This window comes from Chelon labrosus (assembly GCF_963514085.1).
Source record: "Chelon labrosus genome assembly, chromosome: 13".
Classification (NCBI taxonomy): domain Eukaryota; kingdom Metazoa; phylum Chordata; class Actinopteri; order Mugiliformes; family Mugilidae; genus Chelon; species Chelon labrosus.
Window position 1 is genome coordinate 24,010,534 of NC_140346.1, and position 21,448 is coordinate 24,031,981.

The window sequence follows — 21,448 nt, forward strand, 5'->3', positions numbered from 1 at the left end:
TGCTGAATGCCTAAAAAGGGCCTCTTGTAAGATTCATGTAAAGCTGTGCCTTTTTATCCAATAGCCTGCGCCGAAAGTTATATTTACTCACATTTCGGCGGAGAAGCAAAGCCGAGTGTGTGACCTCGGCACAGCGTGCATCCTCATGCGCTACGGTTTCTTGTGTTTCTCGATGGGGGAAGTCAAGGCATCGTTAATCAAGTCTGTCTCCCACAGCGGTGGGTTTTACTCAGTAGTGGGGATGGAGGGAGGAGACGAGATGGGAAGAGGAAGGAAGAGAGGGAGAAGGAGAGCGAGGAAGAGAGAGAGTCCCAGACTTGACCTTCCTCTGTGATACTAGCTGTGCAGCATGCGGCGCTGTACCGTGGAGGTTTTGCAGGATTATCCTCGGGACTCCTCTGGAGAGGCTGTTGCTGCTTTTAGGTTCCAAACAATATTGCTGCCAACGCAATATTTGTTTAGATACTCCTTCTGGTTGGATTTTTTTCAATTAAGCTCGCTGCCTCCCCGAGGAGACTTGACGCCATGCGAATCGTCAAGCTGGAGGAGAGCAAGTGAGCAGCGAAATTCTTGTATTTCTGTGCAGGGAAGCATTCATATGAACATGCCTTGGTATAGTCAGTGAAGTGCACTCAGGGCTAGCCTTGCCTCTCCTCACAGAGTGTCAATTAGGGAGGGATTTGAATGGACTGAAGTGGAGCCTCCAGTGAGGTGTGTGTTGCAGAGAGGGAGACGTGGAGCGGGGAGAGCGGGCATTCAGGAAGACAGACAGAAAGAGAAAGAGAGAGAGAGACTGGAAGAAACAGAAGGAAAGGGAAGACAGAGCAACAGAGCTGTGAGCTTATTTATAGATTCACATGTGTGCACAAGTGAATTTCTCTCCGTTCCTCGGCTGGGGCCTCACGCTGTGTTTCGTCCTCAGCATGACTGATTGATATGACTCATTTACTGGCTGCAGAAGGCTGCGAGAACCAACAGACTGTGAAAAATTAAGATATCCTAATGAGAGGACCAGATAAGGCGCACAGCACAAGTTTGGATGATTCGATCTGATTATGACCATAAAATGCTGTCACTCCTAATGGATAATGTCACAAAAGCCCTCTAATTTAACAAGCACCCTTCCCTCCAGCTACAATGGATTGAGACGTAATTGAAACAATTAGAGGCGGAGGAGGCAGCGGCTTGCATAAGGGAAGGTGATGCAGAGAATTCTCCGGCATCCCTCCCTCTGCTCCTCTCAGCTGTTCAACTTGAATGACCTCCGAGTCAATTGTCCCAATTTTTGTTTCTCTTCTTCCATTTACTTTAATTGAATGGAAATATCAGTCCGCACAGCTCTCTCCTTATTAGTTTCAGAAAAAAAAAAAAAAAAAAAAAAATCCATTTCTGGTCCACATTGCTTTGCTCCGTCCGTCATGCCAGAAACGCTTTCAATTAACACGACTTAATAAAATTCAGGCTGCCGGGCGAGCAATGATGGACTTCAGCTTGTTTACGTAAACATGTCAGCGCCAGCCTTTAAAGGGCGCCCACTCTCTTTGACCCCCCTCCGCCGATGTCACCCTCCGCTCTCCTGCTATAGCGGCGGCACCATTACAGCTTCACCCTGCTTTATTTTATTAGCTAATTGCACTCCGAGCCACCCTTTAACCGGCGGCGCAGGGTTTCTTTAGCAAAGGTTCTTTTGCGAGAAAAGCTGTGAGGTGATCTAAAGAGTGACTTTGAGCCGAGTGAAGCCCACAGCGGTGACATTTCCGTGGGCGAAAAGTTCATTAATTTCTGAAAGCGTAAAAAATATAAAGAAAGGACGACGTTAGCGTGATCCGTGGGACTGAGTGGCGCACACATTCTTCTGCGCTCACCTCCAAGGGCAGAGCTGGAGAGGCGATGTCCCCATAGCAACACAAACACTGCTCCTGTAGACGTGTTTGCAGAGACAGGTGAGGCGGGATGCTCGGGCCTGCCACCAAAAATGTAAAACAAGAGCTTTACACTAAACTCATCTCTGCCCCCCGAGTCCTTCCCTTCGCCGCGCGACGGGTAGCAGAGAGGCTGTTGAATCAGTCACAGCGTGTCAGCGGCAGTGGGATGACCTCATCCTGCACTGCGAGATTTTTTTTAATTTTATTTCTGGCTCTGCCTAATTAATCTGGGCACTCTGGTTGGCTCCTGACAGCAGGCTTGTAAAGTAAGATTTGTGCACTGCTCATTATCATTGATGAAGTGGAGTGTCAGTGGTGCCAGGAAGCTCGGCTGGTCGGGGCTGATGCGGGTGAGCTGGTGGTGGGGAAGTCGTCAACCCATTCACTCCTGTCTTCGCTCCGACAGTCCCGCTCGCAGATTAATTGCTCCCAGACCACTTTTGCGGTTGAATTGAATTGTAATGATTCATAAGGAAGTGTAAAATGTCTGATTGTACGTTGATGTGGAGGGTACCGGGAGGCTCTCGGGGGTATATTATGTAGATTCAGTTGTTCCACTTTCATATTGGAGGTGGTGGTGGAAAAACAAAACCAGAGGATTTATTTCACTTCATGAGCTTTGGATCATAGCGGGGCGGCACAGTGGCGCGGTGGTTAGCACTGATGCCTCACAGCAAGAGGGTTAGGATCCATCTAGGGCCTTCCTGTGTGGGTTCTCTCCGGGTACTCCGGCTTCCTCCCACCGTCCAAAGACATGCTAGTTAGGTTCATTGGTGATTCTAAACTGGCCATAGGTGTGAGTGTGAATGGTTGTCTGTCTCTCTGTGTTAGCCCTGCGATAGACTGGAGACATGTCCAGGGTGTACCCCGCCTCTCGCCCAATGACAGCTGGGATAGGCTCCAGCCCCTACGTGACCCTCCAGAGGACAAGCAGTTACAGAAAATGAATGAATGAATGAATGTATTGTACATGGTGCTGCCAAACCATCTTCGCCAACAAGAGATTTTATACAGATGTGGGTTGAGAATGTAAACCAAGTATCTTTGATCAATCTGCCTTCATTAGTAAGTAATTTAATTTATTACGTGTACATAATTAACACCTATAGTTATGTATATATTCAGGTGTGTTCCTGACAAACCCTGAAGCTTGAAGTACAGATTTATTCACAGACGATTGAATAATTCAGATATTTATGAATACGTTGAATGCAATTGTATATCCTCTTATGTACTTGGAGTGGGTTACTTTGCATAGGCATCCTTGTCCTTACATTTAGTTCAATGCGTTTAACATCATGTGCGGATGAACAATTGTACTCAAACCTAAAGTCTGTGAAGGTTCTCAGTCATCCAGGTAATAATATATCCAAAAAAGGTTTTTTAAAAAAAAAAGGCAACTGGACTTGTAGAGTTTTTGAGAAGACGTTTCACCACTCATCCGAGTAGCTTCTTCAGAACAGAACCGAACCGTTTTTGAATATTGAAACCTAAAGCATTTCTCCAGTATTCAATATTAACTTCTGAATAAACTTTATTTTATAGTTATCAAATACCAAATGCCTCTGCATGCAACAAAAACTTCATATTACATTTTACAGTTGCTTTCATGTATTTTGGCTTGAGGATCTGATTAAGGAGTGCTTTAAGATCAGGAGGAGTTAAAAGTTCTGACGAGTCGTTAAGCACGCGGATGATATCGTGCATTGCTTGAGTTTTTGGAGCCATCGGCTATGACTAATGCGGCCACACAGGGCTGAGGTGAGGAAGAGTGAATGTGAACAGATGGTGATATATAGAGCGGGATAGCCTCTATTTAGGTGGACCAGCCAGTTCATCTCAGACATATTGATCGGCACAATTTACTCTCTTTACTCAGAGGATTATGGCTCTGTAGAGTAATATAAAGGTTTCCTGACATGTCAATCAGCTGTCACTGCCAATTCCACCGAGCAGACTTCAGCCTGTCACTGAAATGGGTTTGCCAACTCCCTCACCAGTCAGACAGGCTGCATGTCTATTACCAAGGGTTCTTGGAGGGCATAAACTCCTTTTTTTTTTCAATTTAGAGACGATATTGATACTGTGGCTTTCTACCATCTCTCTTATTTATTAAATCATCTCTTTGCCACCGCAGTTCAGATGATTATTTTCACTCTGCCCTCAGCTATTATTTGCTTGTGTACCTTTTAGTGATTAGAACCAGTTGGTGGGTTGTATATCAGCACTGTGTGGGAAGATGTGCTTTGGATGCATGTTTTGGTGACCCCCCGTTTCCCTCTGACCTCTGGAAATGACTTCTTTGGCAGGAAGTGTGCATGTAGGCAGGCCAGCGGAGGGGCATTGATTCTATGGTTGGATTTATTGTCGGATGCCTCCGTTTGGGTGAGAGGCTCTGACCTTGCCCATCTCAGGTGGAGAGAGTTGATGCCTTACTACCCATGGGCTGCAGTGAAGTTATTAAAAACTCCATTACCACCATTCAAAGGTAGACATAACTCACGGCGCGGATATAGAGATGTCAAAACAGAGATTGATCTGAGAAAGAAGTGTAACCCAGAGAAAACTTAGAGAGGTAGAAAGACTGCCAGAACTGAAATACTGAGCTTTAGGCATCAGTCAGAGCCCCGATAGTTTTCTCACAGCTACACATCTATCACACTCTTTTTCAATAACCCCTCTCTGTCACTCTGTAGATCCTGAAGGAGTTAAAGGATGAGGAGTGGGACATAGGCAATATCGTCCACACGCTGACCAACAGACGGTACGGAGAGAAGTGCATAGCCTATGCAGAAAGTCACGATCAGGTAGGCTTGTTATACCATCTCGCTTTACGGCGCCAACAGAGGCTGCGTTATCTCTAGTGTGAATGATGAAACATGACCAACCTTTTCAGGCGCTTGTTGGCGATAAGACTCTGGCCTTCTGGCTCATGGATAAGGAGATGTACACCAACATGAGCTCCGTAATTCCCATGACTGCTGTCATCGACCGTGGCATGCAGCTGCATAAGATGATCCGCCTCCTCACACATAGTCTTGGTGGAGAGGGCTACCTCAACTTCATAGGTGAGTCATCACACAGAGAAACAGAACGCTGGAGTTGCACATAAATTCTGGTTTATTCCAGAATAAGTATATCTATTAACCAGGCATTAAACAATTGCATATATTACCAAATGTCCCAGGTCTGCAGCTTTGGATGTAAAGGCAACCTGCTTTAGTATTAATGAGGAATAAACTGACAGCGTCATATTTTACTTTATGTGCAGCAAGTCCATTGTAGTCATTACACAATAAGTCCAATGGCATAATTCACTATTTCAGTTATATTAGTCACATGTTTTGACTTGTTCCATCTCCATGAAAAGCATGGCCGGTGCGTTCAGACGTCCCTGACACATACTATTGAATTTTGAATTTCACAGTTTCACAATATTACATATGCTATTCATTACTTCACATACGTGGGCTAACGCAGGATTAATACAGTACGCAGTGACAGACTACAATGGTGAATGTCACTGACAGCTAGCCGGACACTGTGGTAGAAAAAAAATCCTTTCTTTCTCTCTTTGGCGGGGCGTCGCCCTGTCGACCCAATCGAGAAACCGTCCTTGTACCTTACCCTTATTATCTGCAGTTTAATACGTTCCTTATTACTGAACCTATGGCACAATTTATTGACAGAAACTTAATTTATTATGACAAACGTTGAATTTGAATGAGCTAAGAATTGCTCATTCAATTTTTTTTTTTTTTAACCAGTGGACAAACATAACACATTAAGCAATTTGATGTTGGTTTTAAAGGGGAGTTACCGTTTTTTACAACCTGGACATTATTTCTGGCATAAAATACGATCGTTTACTCACCCATATAACTTTGGTGTCATTTGGAGTCGTTCTGAAGCGTTTTAGATCCAGCAGAGCGACGCGTATATCCATACAGTGGGAGTGACTGGGGCACCGAAATGCAGCCTCTAAATAACGTATTATCTGCTGTGAAACTCGTTAATTTCACCAATATGTTGTTATGATATGCTGGTACTATTCCCCGTTGAGTCTGGAGTTACCTGTTATCATCACCCAGGGTCTGTAGATTGACCTACTGACTTCTGACCTGGATAATGTCATCTCTGAGCGCTGCGCGCACCCGCAATGGTCGGCTTATGTAATTTGCTACTGCCAGTTTTTGGCAACATGGCTGAATATTTTTCTGATTCTGAGGTTGCGGACGACGGCTTTATTTATGATGGACGTCCTTACCGTTTTGAGCCAGAGTATATGGATGAGGAGCTCGTTGAAAGGAGGATGCGGAGGCAGAGAGACGAACAGCTGGCCAAAGAACAACAAACCGCTGCATGTCCGCGAATAGATAACAGGTAACTCAACGGGGACTAGCACTAGCGTATCATAACAACATATTGGTGAAATGAACAAGTTTCGCAGCAGATAATCCATTATTTAGAGGCTGTGTTTCGGTGCCCCAGTCACTCTAACTATATGGACATACGCGGCGCTCCGGTGGATCTAAATATCTTCTGAATGACTCCAAATGACACCAAAGGTGAGTAAACGATCGTATTTTATGCCAGAAATAAGGTCCAGGTTGTAAAAAACGGTAATTCCCCTTTAACTCTAGGAATATTTTTTAACTAATCAATGATTTTATTAATTAATCCATTAGAAAATACCCTATATACCTTTTTCTTTAATGCCATTAAGTTACTTTATGCACATTACGCCTGTTCAGCTTCCACATCGTGTTTCGCCTCACATGACAAATCAAATCATGCCATTTGATTAGGCCATGTGATTACATAATCACGTCACATGTCCGCCTGGTTCAAGTGACATTGAAAGGCTGAACGGCAAAGAGGTGATCAAGGTCGTGACTGTGCGGCGGCGCCCTTGTGTTTGCCTCATTTTTTATTAAAACACAGCAGAGGAATCATTTCTGATCCCTCTCGTGTACTGCATTCCACCTGAATTCGAACGTCTCCCCTCAGGCAGACACAGCAATCCCTAAGTGTTGTCTGAACAGATATAAATACGCATTTATTCTCCTGTCCGTCCACGCCTTACACAGACAACAAGTAGAAACAGGCTTCGTTATAAATATTTAATTGATAAGGCTGTCCCTATTGTGTTCACGTTCCCTGCTGTTAGAGGCGTTATCTGTTTAGCTGTCATTTATTGTTGTACCTATCCTTCTGTCAGACGCTTTTTTTGTGTGTTTTAGCTACAGGGTAAAATCTAAAAACAGATTTTCAGTGACAAACACATGCAAATTCACGAAGGCGTAATATAAATTAAAGTCTCCTGCATATTTTCCGTTCGGTGAAAGTGCTCGGTGATGTGATTTGTGATATTTCTTTTATGAAATACATCTCTGGAAAAGCTCGCTGCCAATGAGTTAAGGCTGGTGATAAGCATCAAAGGAGCTGTTTGAAGTGGGGTTGACATCACTTTCCAGAGCTGATGGTGAAATGCAGGACAAAAGCTGTCAGTTCTCCTTTTTTAGTGGATATGCTCCTCATTTTCTGCTCCTCATTTTCTGCTCCTCATCTGAGCCACCGTACGCCTCTACCAGTGCCCTGCTGGTAAAGATAATAAGGTGATAATTAATCACGTTGGAAGTTGACCTTGGGTGTAAGGAACGTGTTTCCTTGAATACGCCGCTCGCCGGGTTAATGTAAATACAGCCTATACCTGCGATTTACAGCCTTTTAGCTCCACCTGGTGACAAGGTGCTCCGGTCAAACAATCAAGACATTAATACAACACCTGAGCCGACTCTTTGGATTCATCATCGCTCAGCGTTAACTGCAATATCTAGTAAAACTGACTGGAGGAGAAAGAATAAAAACACCCAGTGAGTTTCTGCAAAGTGGATTGATGCGTGGGGGAAAAGAAAGGCAATCAAAACAGCTGTTCTCCACGGACAATCATAACAAGGCAGCTTCTAATGATTAGAATGTCAGAGAATTGACCCCATGTGGGCAGCTGAAGGACAGTTGATATTAATTATATCTGATTTTCTGACTAAAGTGTAGCTCAAAGGCACTTTATGCTGCACTCTTGGTGCTTTGTCTCTCTTGGATTTTTCTTTTTGGTGCCACATTTACTTTCAACCAATCAGCGGAGCTACAGAATCATCAAGAGCTGATGAGCTGAAGAAAGGGGGGGAAAAAAAACAATAACTTTAAAAGTTGAATTGACAATGACTTCATTAGCCTGTCTGGCTTTTGGGAAAAACACAACAAGATTTGCCATCAAATCCCTAACCCATTTTTGTGTCTTTTGATCATTCATTCATTAATTTTCTGTAACCGCTTGTCCTCTGGAGGGTCGTGGAGGGAGGGGGCTGGAGTCTATCCCAGCTGTCATTAGGCGAGAGGCGGGGTAGACCCTGGACAGGTCTCCAGCCATGACAGGGCTAACACATCGACACAGATAACCATTCACACTCACACCTACGGCAAATTTAGAATCACCAATTAACCTAACGAGCATGTCTTTGGACGGTGGGAGGAAGCTGGAGTACCTGGAGAGAACCCACGCAGACACAGGGAGAGCATGCTAACTCCACACAGAAAAGCCAGCCGACCGATGGATTCAAACCCATCTTTTGGTCATATTGTCTATACACATACATATTGATTAAAGGACATTCAGTTAAGGATTATCTGGCTAAAGAAGGAGATAGTAAAGGCATGCACAACTTATTTACTTAAAATGGACCAATTTATGATTAGATTTCTCTTAAAATCATCTCATAGGATCTTCATTTAGGTTGCAATTTTGAACAAACACAATCTACTTCTACTAATATGTCAAATGCACCGTTCAAACTTTTTCAGTGTAGGCCGGAAAAAGGTATGCAAACCCCCAGACTAATGACTGAATCATCAAAACGTAATTAGAGTCACTCGCTGCTGGAGTTCAATCAATAAATCAAGACAAGAAGAGCGCGTTAGAACTTCTTATAAACATACTGATAAAGGCCACTCAAACATTTAGAGGTTGCTATCCATAGAAGCGTCTGATGATGTGAACACTAGCATGAAAAATAGATCCAAGAGCGCTCAACATCAAGAATGGTTGATTTGAGTTTTAAAGAATGATCTCATTTTGACTTATAGATATTCTTCAGTTCACAGCATGACAACGAGTCTATACATGGAGATGATGTAATATTAAAACAAGTCTACAGTTACAGCTAAAGTCTTGAAAGAGTCATTGGAGTTGCATTTGCGACCTGTATCACAGTCATCAGGAGGTGGTTGGAGTGCGGAAAGTTCTTGGTTTTGGTTAATGTGAATTAGTGGAGCTTTCCACCAACAGAGATGAAATTAAGTCCGAAGTTTGTCGAGGTGTCTTACCAGATAACGTCAGAGTGGTTGTCTGCCAACTGAAGTTTAGTGGAAGGTGGAACGTTTAAGTAAATCTACTGACTTCAGTCAAAGAAAATCCACCTGGAGTGACCCGGTCAGACCTTGGAGCCTGCCCAGATTGCTTTTTGTGAAAAGAAAAAAAAATAAATCAAACTTGCTGCTTAAATGAAAGATTTCATTTTCAAGTGTAAATGCTGATCTGAATTTATATGCCCTTGGAATTTGAACTACAAAACGAGTCTATAAACCCTCCTGGAGCCCTGTCTTTACTCAGTCAAAATAGAAACCTGTCTTTCACCGCCTTGTAAAGTCTGCCCTTGTGAATAGTCATCTTGCTTCTTGTCCCGCTGGCTTTATTTCTTTAATCTCCAGGTCAAATATAATTCCTCTTGCTAATGCAGCTTGCCGCTGTCCAGACAGGAAACATTTTATTACCAATTTAGCTGTGGGTAATTCCGAGTCCGCCAATCCTTCAGTTATTTCTAATTTCTTTCACCTATAAGGCTTACGTTATAATTATGAATAAATATGGGATTCAGTCTGGATCCCTATTCAAACAGATCGTCGTGAGTTTTCCATTTTTACTTTTTATTACATTTTTTTTATTTTTCATGCACAAGTTAATCTGTTTTTTTAGGGATTTGCGGAAAGTGCAAACTCTACCGTAGCATTAAGAGTACAGTGCTGTTCCAAAGAACAGGTCGTGTAAACAAAGGAAACTAAAATCTCTTTCTTCCAAATGATTACGGCTGTCCCAGTTCCTCAATTCAGAGTTTGCAGGCAAACTTTAATGCACTCCACTGTTCTATGAAGTAATTCTCAGTGGTTTGGAGAGCAGAGATATGGAGAACGAAGCAGAGGAGAGGAAGGTTGCTCTCCAAAATGATGGCGCTGTAATTGCGATTACAGAAAGAGCGGATGAAACACAAAATCAGGGAACTGCAGAAAGTCCCAAAATCTACAAAAACTCACCACAGTGAATTAATCACTGAGAACTTTCCCAACTTCAGGCCATTAGACGAGCATTAGGCGAACCAAAAAAAAAAAAAAAGGAAGAAGAAAATCAAGTAAATGTGAGATGACATGCCGTGTCAATGGATCAATGGTGGCAGAGTCATTTAGCCAGTGCTGAGCAAGAGCAAATTGTTTAAGCAAGCAAATCAATTTGAAGTGCCTAGGCTAGAAAAACCCATTTATTTACTCGTGACCAATAGCAAACACCGCACAGCGAGAGGACAAAGGGAGCATCCGCGTTTGAGCTGCTGAGAGATGGATACAGTAAAGGATGTCGGAGCGTCGATGACATTAAAGCTCCAAGTGGCGTGGCGGTAATGAAACGCCTCAGTGGTTTTATCATTACATCAGCGGGGGCAAAATGGAAGTGTTCGCACTTCCTGACTTTCAGGGCTCGCGGAGACTTAAGATAACCTTGCAGATTTATAGTCCGAAGCACTGAACTGAAAACTTCTTGCAGCACTTTGCATCCGTGGAGAATTTCCATGCAACAGGCGTCCGTTGTACTGCAGCCTTGGACAGTGAACTGAAAACCAGCTCTTCCTCCTCATGCATTTCACATACATGATCCTACTGCATGAGCTGCTTCTTTCAGGCTGCTGGTTTTAGATGAATGTGCCAGTCCCACCTCTGCTGTTGGACCAGTAACACTTATTTAATGTGCAAACTGGGAGTGGGAGGGTGTACATTAACACAGTAACAGGAAATCAATCTAGCAAGAGCAAATAATCATTGCATCATGTCTGCTGCTTTTTTCTTTTTTCTGTCTCTCTCATCTAAAACGTTCTGCGACTCTCGCCTTCCTATTCCCTCTGATTCCCTCATTGATCTTCCTTTGCCAGAATCCCGCCAATGGAAAACACATTGATCCTTGGCTCCTTCTTGTGCTACTAATTACTGAGGGGACTGTGTCACTGTCAGGCCCTTATCTGATGCAGGGCTGTGTAGAGGAGTAATGGGACGTGCCAGCTGAAAAGCTGTCTGACATAACCTTGTGTAAACACAGTTGCCCCCCATTAATCATATCATTATTGGATCTACCATGTATTTAATCATCAACATTATCCAACAAGCTATTTGACATTTTTCCAACCTTTGGCACTGCTGCAAAATCTTATCTTTATATTTGACCCGGAAGCCAACACGCAACCTGACGATCACACAGGTTGGTTTCATGCTTCATTTACAGCTTGTTAATTTTTTCCCCCCAAATTGGAATACATGTCTGAGGTCAGGCCGATCTGGTGAGGCTGTGACCTATACGCTGACTTTATCATTCTAACATACCCACCATGATGATGCCAAAATACACTGTGTAGGATTTAGATAGATAGATAGATGCTTTATTAATCCCAAACTGGGAAATTTCACCGTTGCAGCAGCAATGTACAGGCACTCGATATCATAAATAATGTATAACAAAAAACTAAAATAAAAACAACAAGCTAAATAAAAAATAGAGAACAAAAATCTATACACAGTGTTTACAAGAATTATAAGATGAGTGAATATTGAAATAAGTGAATATTAAAAAACAGATGAGGAGTTGTACAGAAGCGGTGGAGTGAAGGCTCATTTAAAGAACCTGTGGGACATAGACTCCGTAACCTACGTACGTAGACTTCGCCGGTGCGAGCCATTTATACTTGTGCCTCGTCAGTCTGGCTCACTCTGTAAAAACCCCACCCAAACACTGTCTCTTTTTTGCCAGTCGGGTTCATTTTTGTTGCTACTTCCTGCTTCACTTTCAACAATGGGGACTGAAACTTTCGCCGAAATTTCGTCTTTCCTTGGTGTGTTCCATCTTTATTGATCCAAAACAATCAATTCAAAAATTGCAGCGATGGAGATGCAGCCGGAAATACTAAAGCTGAAACACGCTAATACCAAACAGACCAATCACAGCTCTTGTGGTCTGCGTCGCCGTGATGCTTAGTTATATTTTTTGGGAGGTGTATGTCGCTATGGCATTAGGGTCTGTGCAGGGTCTGGGTATGCACTGCACTGTCGCTGTAGCTACGTCAAATTGATGCAGAAGCCTAAACCGCCTATGATGCTGGCATGGCTACTTGTTTTTAAGTTTTTCATTCCCCCTGAGCATTACATTTAGAGTTTGGCCAACAGTTCTATCACTTGTAACACTGCACTTGCTAATTCCTGCGATCAAAGCAGCAACATTTCTAAAAAAAAAAAAGAAAAAAAGAACCCCATTTAGGCATGAAACATGAGCAGTCAGACCGTACAGGCTTTAAACAAACCTCCAGGTTCGCCGTGCTCGTTTGGAACGGAGAAAACAAACGGCAAACAATCAAACCATTGGCCAAACTCTTCTCTGTGAGCAACTAGCTGCCGTTGTGTGTACACATAGTTTAACTTCCAAATAAAGCAGTTTAGAAAAATCTGGCTGAGCGGTTGGCTTGTTTTGGACTTCATTACTGTCAGAAGCTGTAAAAAAATAGATCCATTCTTTAATGATTGTAAACGGTCCTTGTATATAATGCTGAAAAATTCTGTCAGATAACAGTGCCTAGAATTTATTATGATCATCTTAATTATGTGAGTAGCGGGGTGAGAATCCATCATATTTCGTTCTTGAACAGAACGTGCTATCTGGTTTGTTTCAGCTGTGAGGAGGCAGAGGAAGGTGATTATCATGGTGATTAATGCAGGCATATGGGAGGAACTTTGCAGTGTTATCGTACAGAGGAAATGATCACCTAATGGAGGTGTGTCCAATGTGTTTCTTTAAAGCTGAAATCAAAAGAAGAGCCATAGGCCTGCATGGGAAACCAATCATCTCCGCCAGACTTTATAAAATAATAACACTGGGAAACTGAAAGTAAATAGGCAGAAGAGGATGGCGCACTTATACTGTTAATGAAGTGTAGCTCTTTTAAGAGCCTTCATCAAAGCATGGTGTGCGTGTATCTCCGCTCGCTGTCTTGGACAGGGATTATCAGGCCGATCACGTTTCTTTAACTCTGTATTTATGTGCATGCATGTGTATTTGTGTGTGATGGGCCTTGCCTCCATATGGCACAAACTCTGCTGGAGAGAAAATGGATCACAAGGAATAGCTTAATGCAGTGTGTTCATTAACAGAAGGGTCCACGCTCAAACACTTTCCCACTTTGAAGTAACTTCCATGCAGTTCTTCTGAGATTTTGTTGCGATGATGGCGTTCTCAAAGTCTTTGTGCGGCTCAAGTGTAGATGAAGTCACATCATGCTGAAATATTTCCAGTGCAGCGTGGAGTAACAGCTCTTTTATATGCTTTTTATAATGCCGACTTCATTCTCGTCTGTAGTTCAGTTACCTCAGCCTGAACCGATTCTTTTCTGTGCTGTGAATTAGAGTCACGTGCAATGGCAGGTCACTGATTTATTGAGCAGATTAATTTACCTGTTCTGCATCGAAATAGGATTTTATTTTCATTTTTACGGAGCCAGCGACAAAGAGCTTACAGGCTTGACGCTTGACTTGTTTTCCCTAAAAGCAAAGACAAAGATAAACAGCAGTTCAGACTGTAACTTGACTTAATTTGTCATAAAATTGGGTCCATATATTGTCACATATTCTTAATTTAGCTGTTTATCAAAATATATTGATGTTATAGTTTTATAACGAATATTGACTTTCAGTGCAGACTCAGACGCTTCAATTTAGGAACTGCAACAATAACGTGATTGGACAAATGAACTCAGTCATTCATAAAATATTCATTTTTTACATTTTTTTTTTAATACTTGGTCAAGGATCCTCTGCAGACAATGACTGTCTGAGGTCTAAAACTTATGGACGTCACCAAAGAATGGGTTATTATACCAGCTCTCTTCAGTTGTTTGCTCGTTTGAATGAAAGTGAATCGGCCACTGCAGAATATTTTACTTCCTTAAGGCTCATTTAAGGTAGAGCGGGACATAGCCGCTGTAACCTAGGCACGTAGCCTATGCTGGTGCAAGCAAACACTTGAGCACTCGTCAGTCTGGCTCGCTCTGTAACAACGCCACCCAAACACTAGTAGACGCTGTATCTTTTTTGCCAGTCACAGCTCTTGCAGTCTGCATCACAGCACCACGTACTTACTTTTCTGGGGAGGTGCAGAGGTGCTACGGCGTTAGGGTCTGTGTAAGATCTGCATAGAGTCTGGGCTTTCGCCGTAGTTATGGCGTCAAATTGACGCAGAAGCCTAAACCACCTATTACCCTCAAAACTCCAGTGTATGACATTGCTCATCTCTGTTTTCATTTCAGCTGGGAGTCTTAACTTTAAGCATATATTCACTATATAACTGTAATGTTGATAGTGTTTATAGTTTATTGCCAAAATAACGCAAATTGTGTCATGTTCAAAACTATATGCACTGTTAATGATGGAAAGCATAAAAAAAAAAAGAATTAACCTTTATCGTTAAACAGGTAAAATAGTTTCCTTTAGCTTTTGTCTTTATTTACTGTATGTGTCTCATATTCATGAGCACTACTGTACAGCGTGAACTTACATAGACCTTCAGAACCCTTGGTGCAATTCTGCTTCATGAGGTGACTGCAGGTGCAGCAGTGGCTCATTAGTTTTACAGGTATTTGGTAATAGGCCACTGACCGGTAAAAATTTTAGACCTGTTAATGGTGTGGTGAAAATTCAGAGGATCATTAAAATTGTTACAGCGACCCAACGGGAAACATAGGTCCGTGCCACATTTCAAGACAATAGTTTCTATTAAAATACTATACACAGACTCTGTGTGATGGAAAATTCAAGGCAAGACCAAAGTCTGCAGACTTTAACCTCTAGAGACAATGGATGGTTGAAGAGGCATTCATATAAATCCTTTTAACAGTTGTTGAGATATTGCAACATGATAAACTGGCATACCAAACGGCATTGGTGCCGCAAGAGTCGTGCCACATTTCACGTTAAGAAGCAGGTTGTAAAGGTCCAGGGATACCAGTGGCTCCTCCCTGGCCTGCGGGGCAATAATGTTTTATTGAGAGCCCTCAATAATACAGAATGTTTGATGGTAATTCCGAAAGTGTGATACGTCCTCAAAGGCCGCTTGGAATTTCTACTCGGCTGGACAGACTGAGTCCTCGAACATGTGGCGCACATCTGAATACCTGTGTAATGCATTTGTAGCTTGTGTCTTCATGAATGTGCCTTCAGTGGTATGTGAAGCCTCTTTGATGCCTTTTTGCAGTCGTAACTGAGCATTGCACACCACTGCATTGATCCATTTCTCTCTCTCTCTCTCTTTTTTCTTCACAAGAAAAAAAAAATCTACAATGCTTCTGTGGCTGTTCTCACTCCCACCACCTACACAATGTGTATGCAACGCACTGCAACACAGGCAGCTCATTTCCCTTGGGCGTGTTTGAAAGTAATTCTGGGAAATGTAGGAACTCTATATTGTCAACGCTGACAAGCCAGGCTGAGGCTTGATACCCCAAAGTAGTAAATTATGCATGGGACATCACATATTGGTTTTGACAGTGGCAGATTATCTGAATGTGGAGTTATTTTTTCTGACTTTCCATAAATCCGCTGCTTAAAGGGTCTCTGATGCAGCGTTTGAGTTTATTCTTTTATGCGTATTTACACATCTTGATATCATATGAAGGTTGTCTGAATCCAGAGAACACCATGCTAACATTGACTATAAAATATAATAAAACTAGGTTTCTTTTCTTGGAGGAAAGTTGTGAAAATGTAGCATGTCCTTGACACCTTTCATTCGGCACAACCCTCTCTTCCTTAGGTGCCTTTTCAAGTGGACTGACTGTGTCGACAGCACGTAGTTTTCTTAACGTAACTTGAGTTCTCTGATTACAAGTGGAGCCCTCAGACCAGACACCAAAGGCTCAGCCACTAGTTTCTCCGTTCTTTACATGTTTGAAAATGCGTGAATGAGCCTGTTCAGTGCCACGGGGCTGCTCTTCTGTTGGAAGCAAACGTAAGGGCCAAAGTGAAGAGGCCATATGACACTTCAGAACTGTAAAACTGCAACATACTACAGGAAGTCCATATCTGTGAAGGTTCTCGGTCATTCAGGTCATGGTATATCCAAAAAACCTTGAAGAAAGTCAACTAGACTTGTAGAGTTCTTTGAGCAGACGCTTCGTCACTCATCCTAGTAGCTTCTTCAGTTCTAAGGGGCTGGTGAGGAATTGAGGTTTAACTTGGAAGATCTGTGGGTGTAGCCCGTTGGAAACTTGCTTGACTGGTCTGTTAACGAACAAAAGACGGCAACGTCCGAATTTTAGCAATAGAATGCGGATGCAGTTGCCTTTCTTTGACATATTTTGGTAAGTCCACGCACTGCAAGGAGATGTCTGTTGCATCTCTGGCCTGCAACAGTTTCCTCCACTAGCAAGGATTGTCCATCACGGCACTATTTGCACCATAACCCATTCCACATACTCCAGTGTGGTTCCAAAGGGATCGTGCACAGGTAGCTAAGATCTTAACAGTACATTGTATCACTCAATACAAGCTTTTCAATCCAGTACGCCCCGGTAACGTTGAGGTTTTTGTTGAACAGCACAGTGGTGTGTGAATGTTGAGCAGACAGGAGGGATGATTTGTACAGCCGAGGAAGGCTCCTGAAATGGGCTATTTCTTTCTCGAGGCTCTGAAGATGTCGGGGTCATTGGGGAGATTCACATTTTAGACAGTTTCCCCAGTGGCAGCACTCAGGAGAGCTCCATTGTCTTTTTTTTTTTTTTTTTTTTTTTTTGCCTGAGGGCAGTTCGTGTCCTTCTGTGGACCAAACTTTTTGACGTATCTCAAAAACTGATCACGTTTTACTCTTAAAATTATTATTATACATTTATACGTTACGCTATTTACTGTCATGTTTCTTCTTCTTCCGTTTCTAAAAGTATGACTGGGGAGTACATCGTAGACGGTCGCAGATGCTGCAAAGCTAGGATTTTAGTAGAAGATTCAGTCCTGCGCAAAAATGAATGGTTGAAATGAAAATATTAACACATGTCGACCACAAGGTGGCGGTATAATAACGATAAACACTTTTTAATTAATGAGACATGAACGATAAGTCGCATCTTCAAGTGGTTTACATCTCTGAATGCCTTGAATGCTGCTGCATCTGTTGATATAGTTACTTATTGATTTTCTAATTTATAATCTATAAATTGAATCTATAAATTGTGTTATATTTTTGACTATGATATTTAGTATTATTCCTACACCTGGTGCATAAACCGTTTATGTGGTTTTAAATGACGAGTATGTGGCGTCGTACCCATGCAAAGGACAATTTTTGGCATGGTTTGCAGCTTACTGTATGCCCTGTTCTCTCTGAGATTATTTTAAAATGTTAGACCTGGAATTTCAGACACGCAATGAGATAGTGCACACATTCCTCTAGTGGAGTGCAGGGAAGAAAGTCTGTCTTTTTATGGCTGGTGCTGAGGTGTAATTCTCTCCTTAACATTTCAAATTCGCTTGTGTGGGAGGCTTGTTATTCATGCAGATGTCACAAGAGAAGTCTCTCCCTCTCTCTCTCTCTCTCTTCGTCTCTCCCTCTCCCTCTCTCCCTTCGCAGCCCTAATTCCTAGACAAGTGCTACAGTGGGCTTGTTCTGCTGGCAACCCATGTCTCATTGTTTGCTACTTCTTTTAACACCTACATAATGTATTTCATTAGAATCTGCTGTCACTCCCTGTCCGTTCCACTTCGTCCCGTCACTCAGGTTTTTTTTTTTTAATTTATTTTTTTTTTAATTTGTTTATTTTTATTTATTTAGTCTCCTGTCTGAGCTTCTTTCTCCGTCGGGAATTCAATTATCCCGGCTGTAGTTTTATGATGTTGTCATGACATGCGGTGACAGATTCATTATCTCATCTCCCGAAGTGACAGGATGGTATCGTTAAGGTTTCCTACACTTCTGCAGTGTGCATTCAGCTTTATGGTACTTGGGGCAGTGTGAGTCTTTGTCCATTAGTGAAACTAGTCTGGGTAGCCTGCTTTCCCTTCTAAATTGAAAAATGTTAAGGAAAATGAGCAAACTGTTGGTTCTGAGCTGACAGAAAAATACGGAAATTAAGATGATGTTTTCGTAAACATGAATTAATTAGCAGCAAATCCGCTTATTTTGTGCTTCATTTGTAACTTTAACTTGAAGTTGGCTCTCTGTTATGGAGAAATAATATATAAATTACAATAATACTTAAATATGTGCTGGTGGATTCATTTTATTTATTTTATTTTCGCTGCTTTTTCCTGTTTTGTTGGTTTTCTCTTAGGTTCTATTCATGAAAGGGCAGCTTCTTGGGTGACAGGAAGGTTGTTATACTGTAGTTGGTGAAAATATTGCAGGAGTGCAGACTGTGTTTTAATATGGAAAGAACTAACCTTTGCTGGGGTTGTGAAAAGGTCGCAAACTGTCTGACTCTGGTCTGTTTGATCTGTGTCTTTTTTTTTTTTTGTCTTGTTAAAAATCACACACACAAAAAAAAATCGGAAAATGAAAGAAGCCCCGCACAACACGGCACAGTCAAATATGCAAATTCACAGAGTGTGTGTCTTTCCCTTCATTATGTACATTCTTTAATAACGCTCTCTGGGTTGCAGGAAATGAGTTTGGCCACCCTGAGTGGCTGGATTTCCCCAGAGAGGGCAACAATCAGAGCTACCACTATGCCCGGCGGCAGTTTAACCTGCTGGATATGGATCACCTCCGCTACAGTCAGCTCTACTCCTTTGACCGGGACATGAACCGCACCGAAGACAAGTACGGCTGGCTGGCAGCACCACCTGTAAGGACGCCGCACACTCACTGCACACTAGGCTTTGTGCAGACACATGAACGCATATCGTCACAGCAGTATTTAACATTGCATGCAGTTGTTCATAAAGGATTTATCTAAAATACACTGTGTGTACTCTGATGCCACCATGTTTACGACCATCCTAAAAAAATATAGACACCAAAAAAAGAGTTCATTTTCAGATTTTGTGGCTGCTGTGAAGTTAAAGGGTATTAGATTTCACTCTCAACCTGGTGCTTCTGTCTTTAGATCCAAATTCAGATTCAGAAAGCTGTATTTGTCCCCGGGGGGTCAATTTAAGGCACAAGTGAGCAGGAACAAAAACCAAAAAATGTACAAATGTAAACAGGAATTACAGGGATAATACACTGCCTGGCCAAAAAAAAAAGTCGCCACCACGCATTTGCTGTGGCATTGTATCGATAAGCTTCTGCAATGTCACAAGATTTATTTCCATCCAGTGTTGCATTCATTTTTCACCAAGATCTTGTATTGATGATGGGAGAGTCTGACCACTGCGCAAAGCCTTCTCCAGCACATCCCAAAGATTCTCAATGGGGTTAAGGTCTGGACTCTGTGGTGGCCAATCCATGTGTGAAAAGGATTTGAGCCCCATGAAGCCTGGCATTGTCATCTTGACATATACCCTTGCCATCAGGGAAGAAAAAAATCCAATGATGGAATAACCTGGTCATTCAGTATATTCAGGTAGTCAGCTGACCTCATTCTTTGGTCACATAATGTTGCTGAACCTAGACCTGAGCAACTGCAGCAACCCCAGATCATAGCACTGCCCCCACAGGCTTGGTTGCCATGGTTCTCCACTATCCTTCCAGTTCTTGCGTTGGACAGTTCTTAACCCAATTTTAGTAGTTTGTTCAATCTCCTTAGATGTTTTCTCTGCTTGATGCATGCTAGTGATTTGACCCTTCTCAAACTAACATCTTTTCCACGACCACTTGATGTGTCTTTAGACATGGTTGTTTAAGAAATGAGAAGCTAGTCATTGCATCACTTGGGGTTAAATAAATTGTTGCCAGCTGAAGGATAATAATCTAATAATCTAATTATCCAATAGGAGGCTTGTACCTACAGTATTTGCTTAGTTAAATCTAGGTGGCGACTTTTTTTTTGGCCAGGCAGTGTATATTCGCGTTATTGCAGAGGTAGTATGGTAATTGATGTAATGAAATAAAAAAAATAAAAATAACAACTGCAACAGAAGCCAGTTAAAGGGGAAACAGATCTCTTGAGGGGCTAGCAGCAAAGAAATAGGATAATGCAAATGGAGAGTATGGCTAAATTGACAGGGATTAGAAGTGATAGTGAGTGGAATTGATTTAAAAACACCCTCGCTCGCATCCCCGGGAATCAGTCCTTAAGCTACTTCACCTTGCTTTTTTCCACACTCTGACCTCGATAGTCAGACAAATGCAGCAGAGTTGGAAAAATATCAGAGAGCATAATTAAAGACATGCCTGGTTCACGGGGATAATTTCTCCATATTGGTCTATCAGTCAGAAGCGTGTTCTGACTCACTGGAGGCTCCGGCACCCTTTAGAACTACAGAGCTGTTGGAGGTGAGGCAAAGGGAAAGCAGAGCCCGCCTGATTGTCGCGCTCCCTTTCGGGGGGAAATGTGAGGGAATGCTGATCCCAAAGGATGCTGCTGGCAGGGAAGATGAATACATTTGGCACCGGTACTGACCCCGCTACATGCCGGGTGCTGTTTTTCTTGGCTGTTCCCTGAGCTTTTAATGTGAAAGCATATAGTGGGTGACAGGTCTACAGTGTATCCTCAAGACATCATCTAATTGTGTGCTTTCTTATGTGTAAAATAATTCTGTAATATTACATAGTGGCTTTCTGACATCTGTAATTTCTGCTAAGATATATTGCATGCAAGCCTCTAGGTAGCCAGAATCTGCAGGAAGACCATCCATCATGCGGATAATATCTTAACACTGGCCATTTCTACAGATACCGCACCTCTAATAGCGAGAGTTTACCAAATTGGGGCAGTACCCACAGTATGTTTAAGAAAGGTCGAGGAACATGCTAGTGTAATTACATTTTCTCTTCTGCCATGATCAGAAAATAACCTGTTGTTTTCGATCACGTGTGTGAAACCATTTACGGTGTATTTAGCTGCCGAACAATCGCTCTGTGATTATCAGAAAGGTTTTGGCAGATGGTCAGACGAAATAATTATTTAGTTGTCTCAGTTCAACAAGTTCAGCTGTTGTCATCACAATGAAATAAAATGTAGAAGGTCTTACTAACACACAAATCAACCAAAGGAGTAAGAGATGAAATAAAATCG

General features: G+C 42.3%; 1 protein-coding gene across 2 annotated transcripts in view; it reads left to right on the forward strand.

The window, feature by feature from the left end:
- Positions 1–21,448, forward strand: part of gbe1b (glucan (1,4-alpha-), branching enzyme 1b) — an 89,395-nt gene that overhangs the window by 38,269 nt on the left and 29,678 nt on the right. For both annotated transcript variants that reach the window (XM_084558741.1, XM_084558742.1), the window contains 3 exons: positions 4,622–4,732; positions 4,822–4,993; positions 18,930–19,114. In XM_084558741.1, coding sequence (XP_084414867.1) covers positions 4,622–4,732; positions 4,822–4,993; positions 18,930–19,114 — 468 coding nt within the window. The remainder of the gene's footprint in view (positions 1–4,621; positions 4,733–4,821; positions 4,994–18,929; positions 19,115–21,448) is intronic.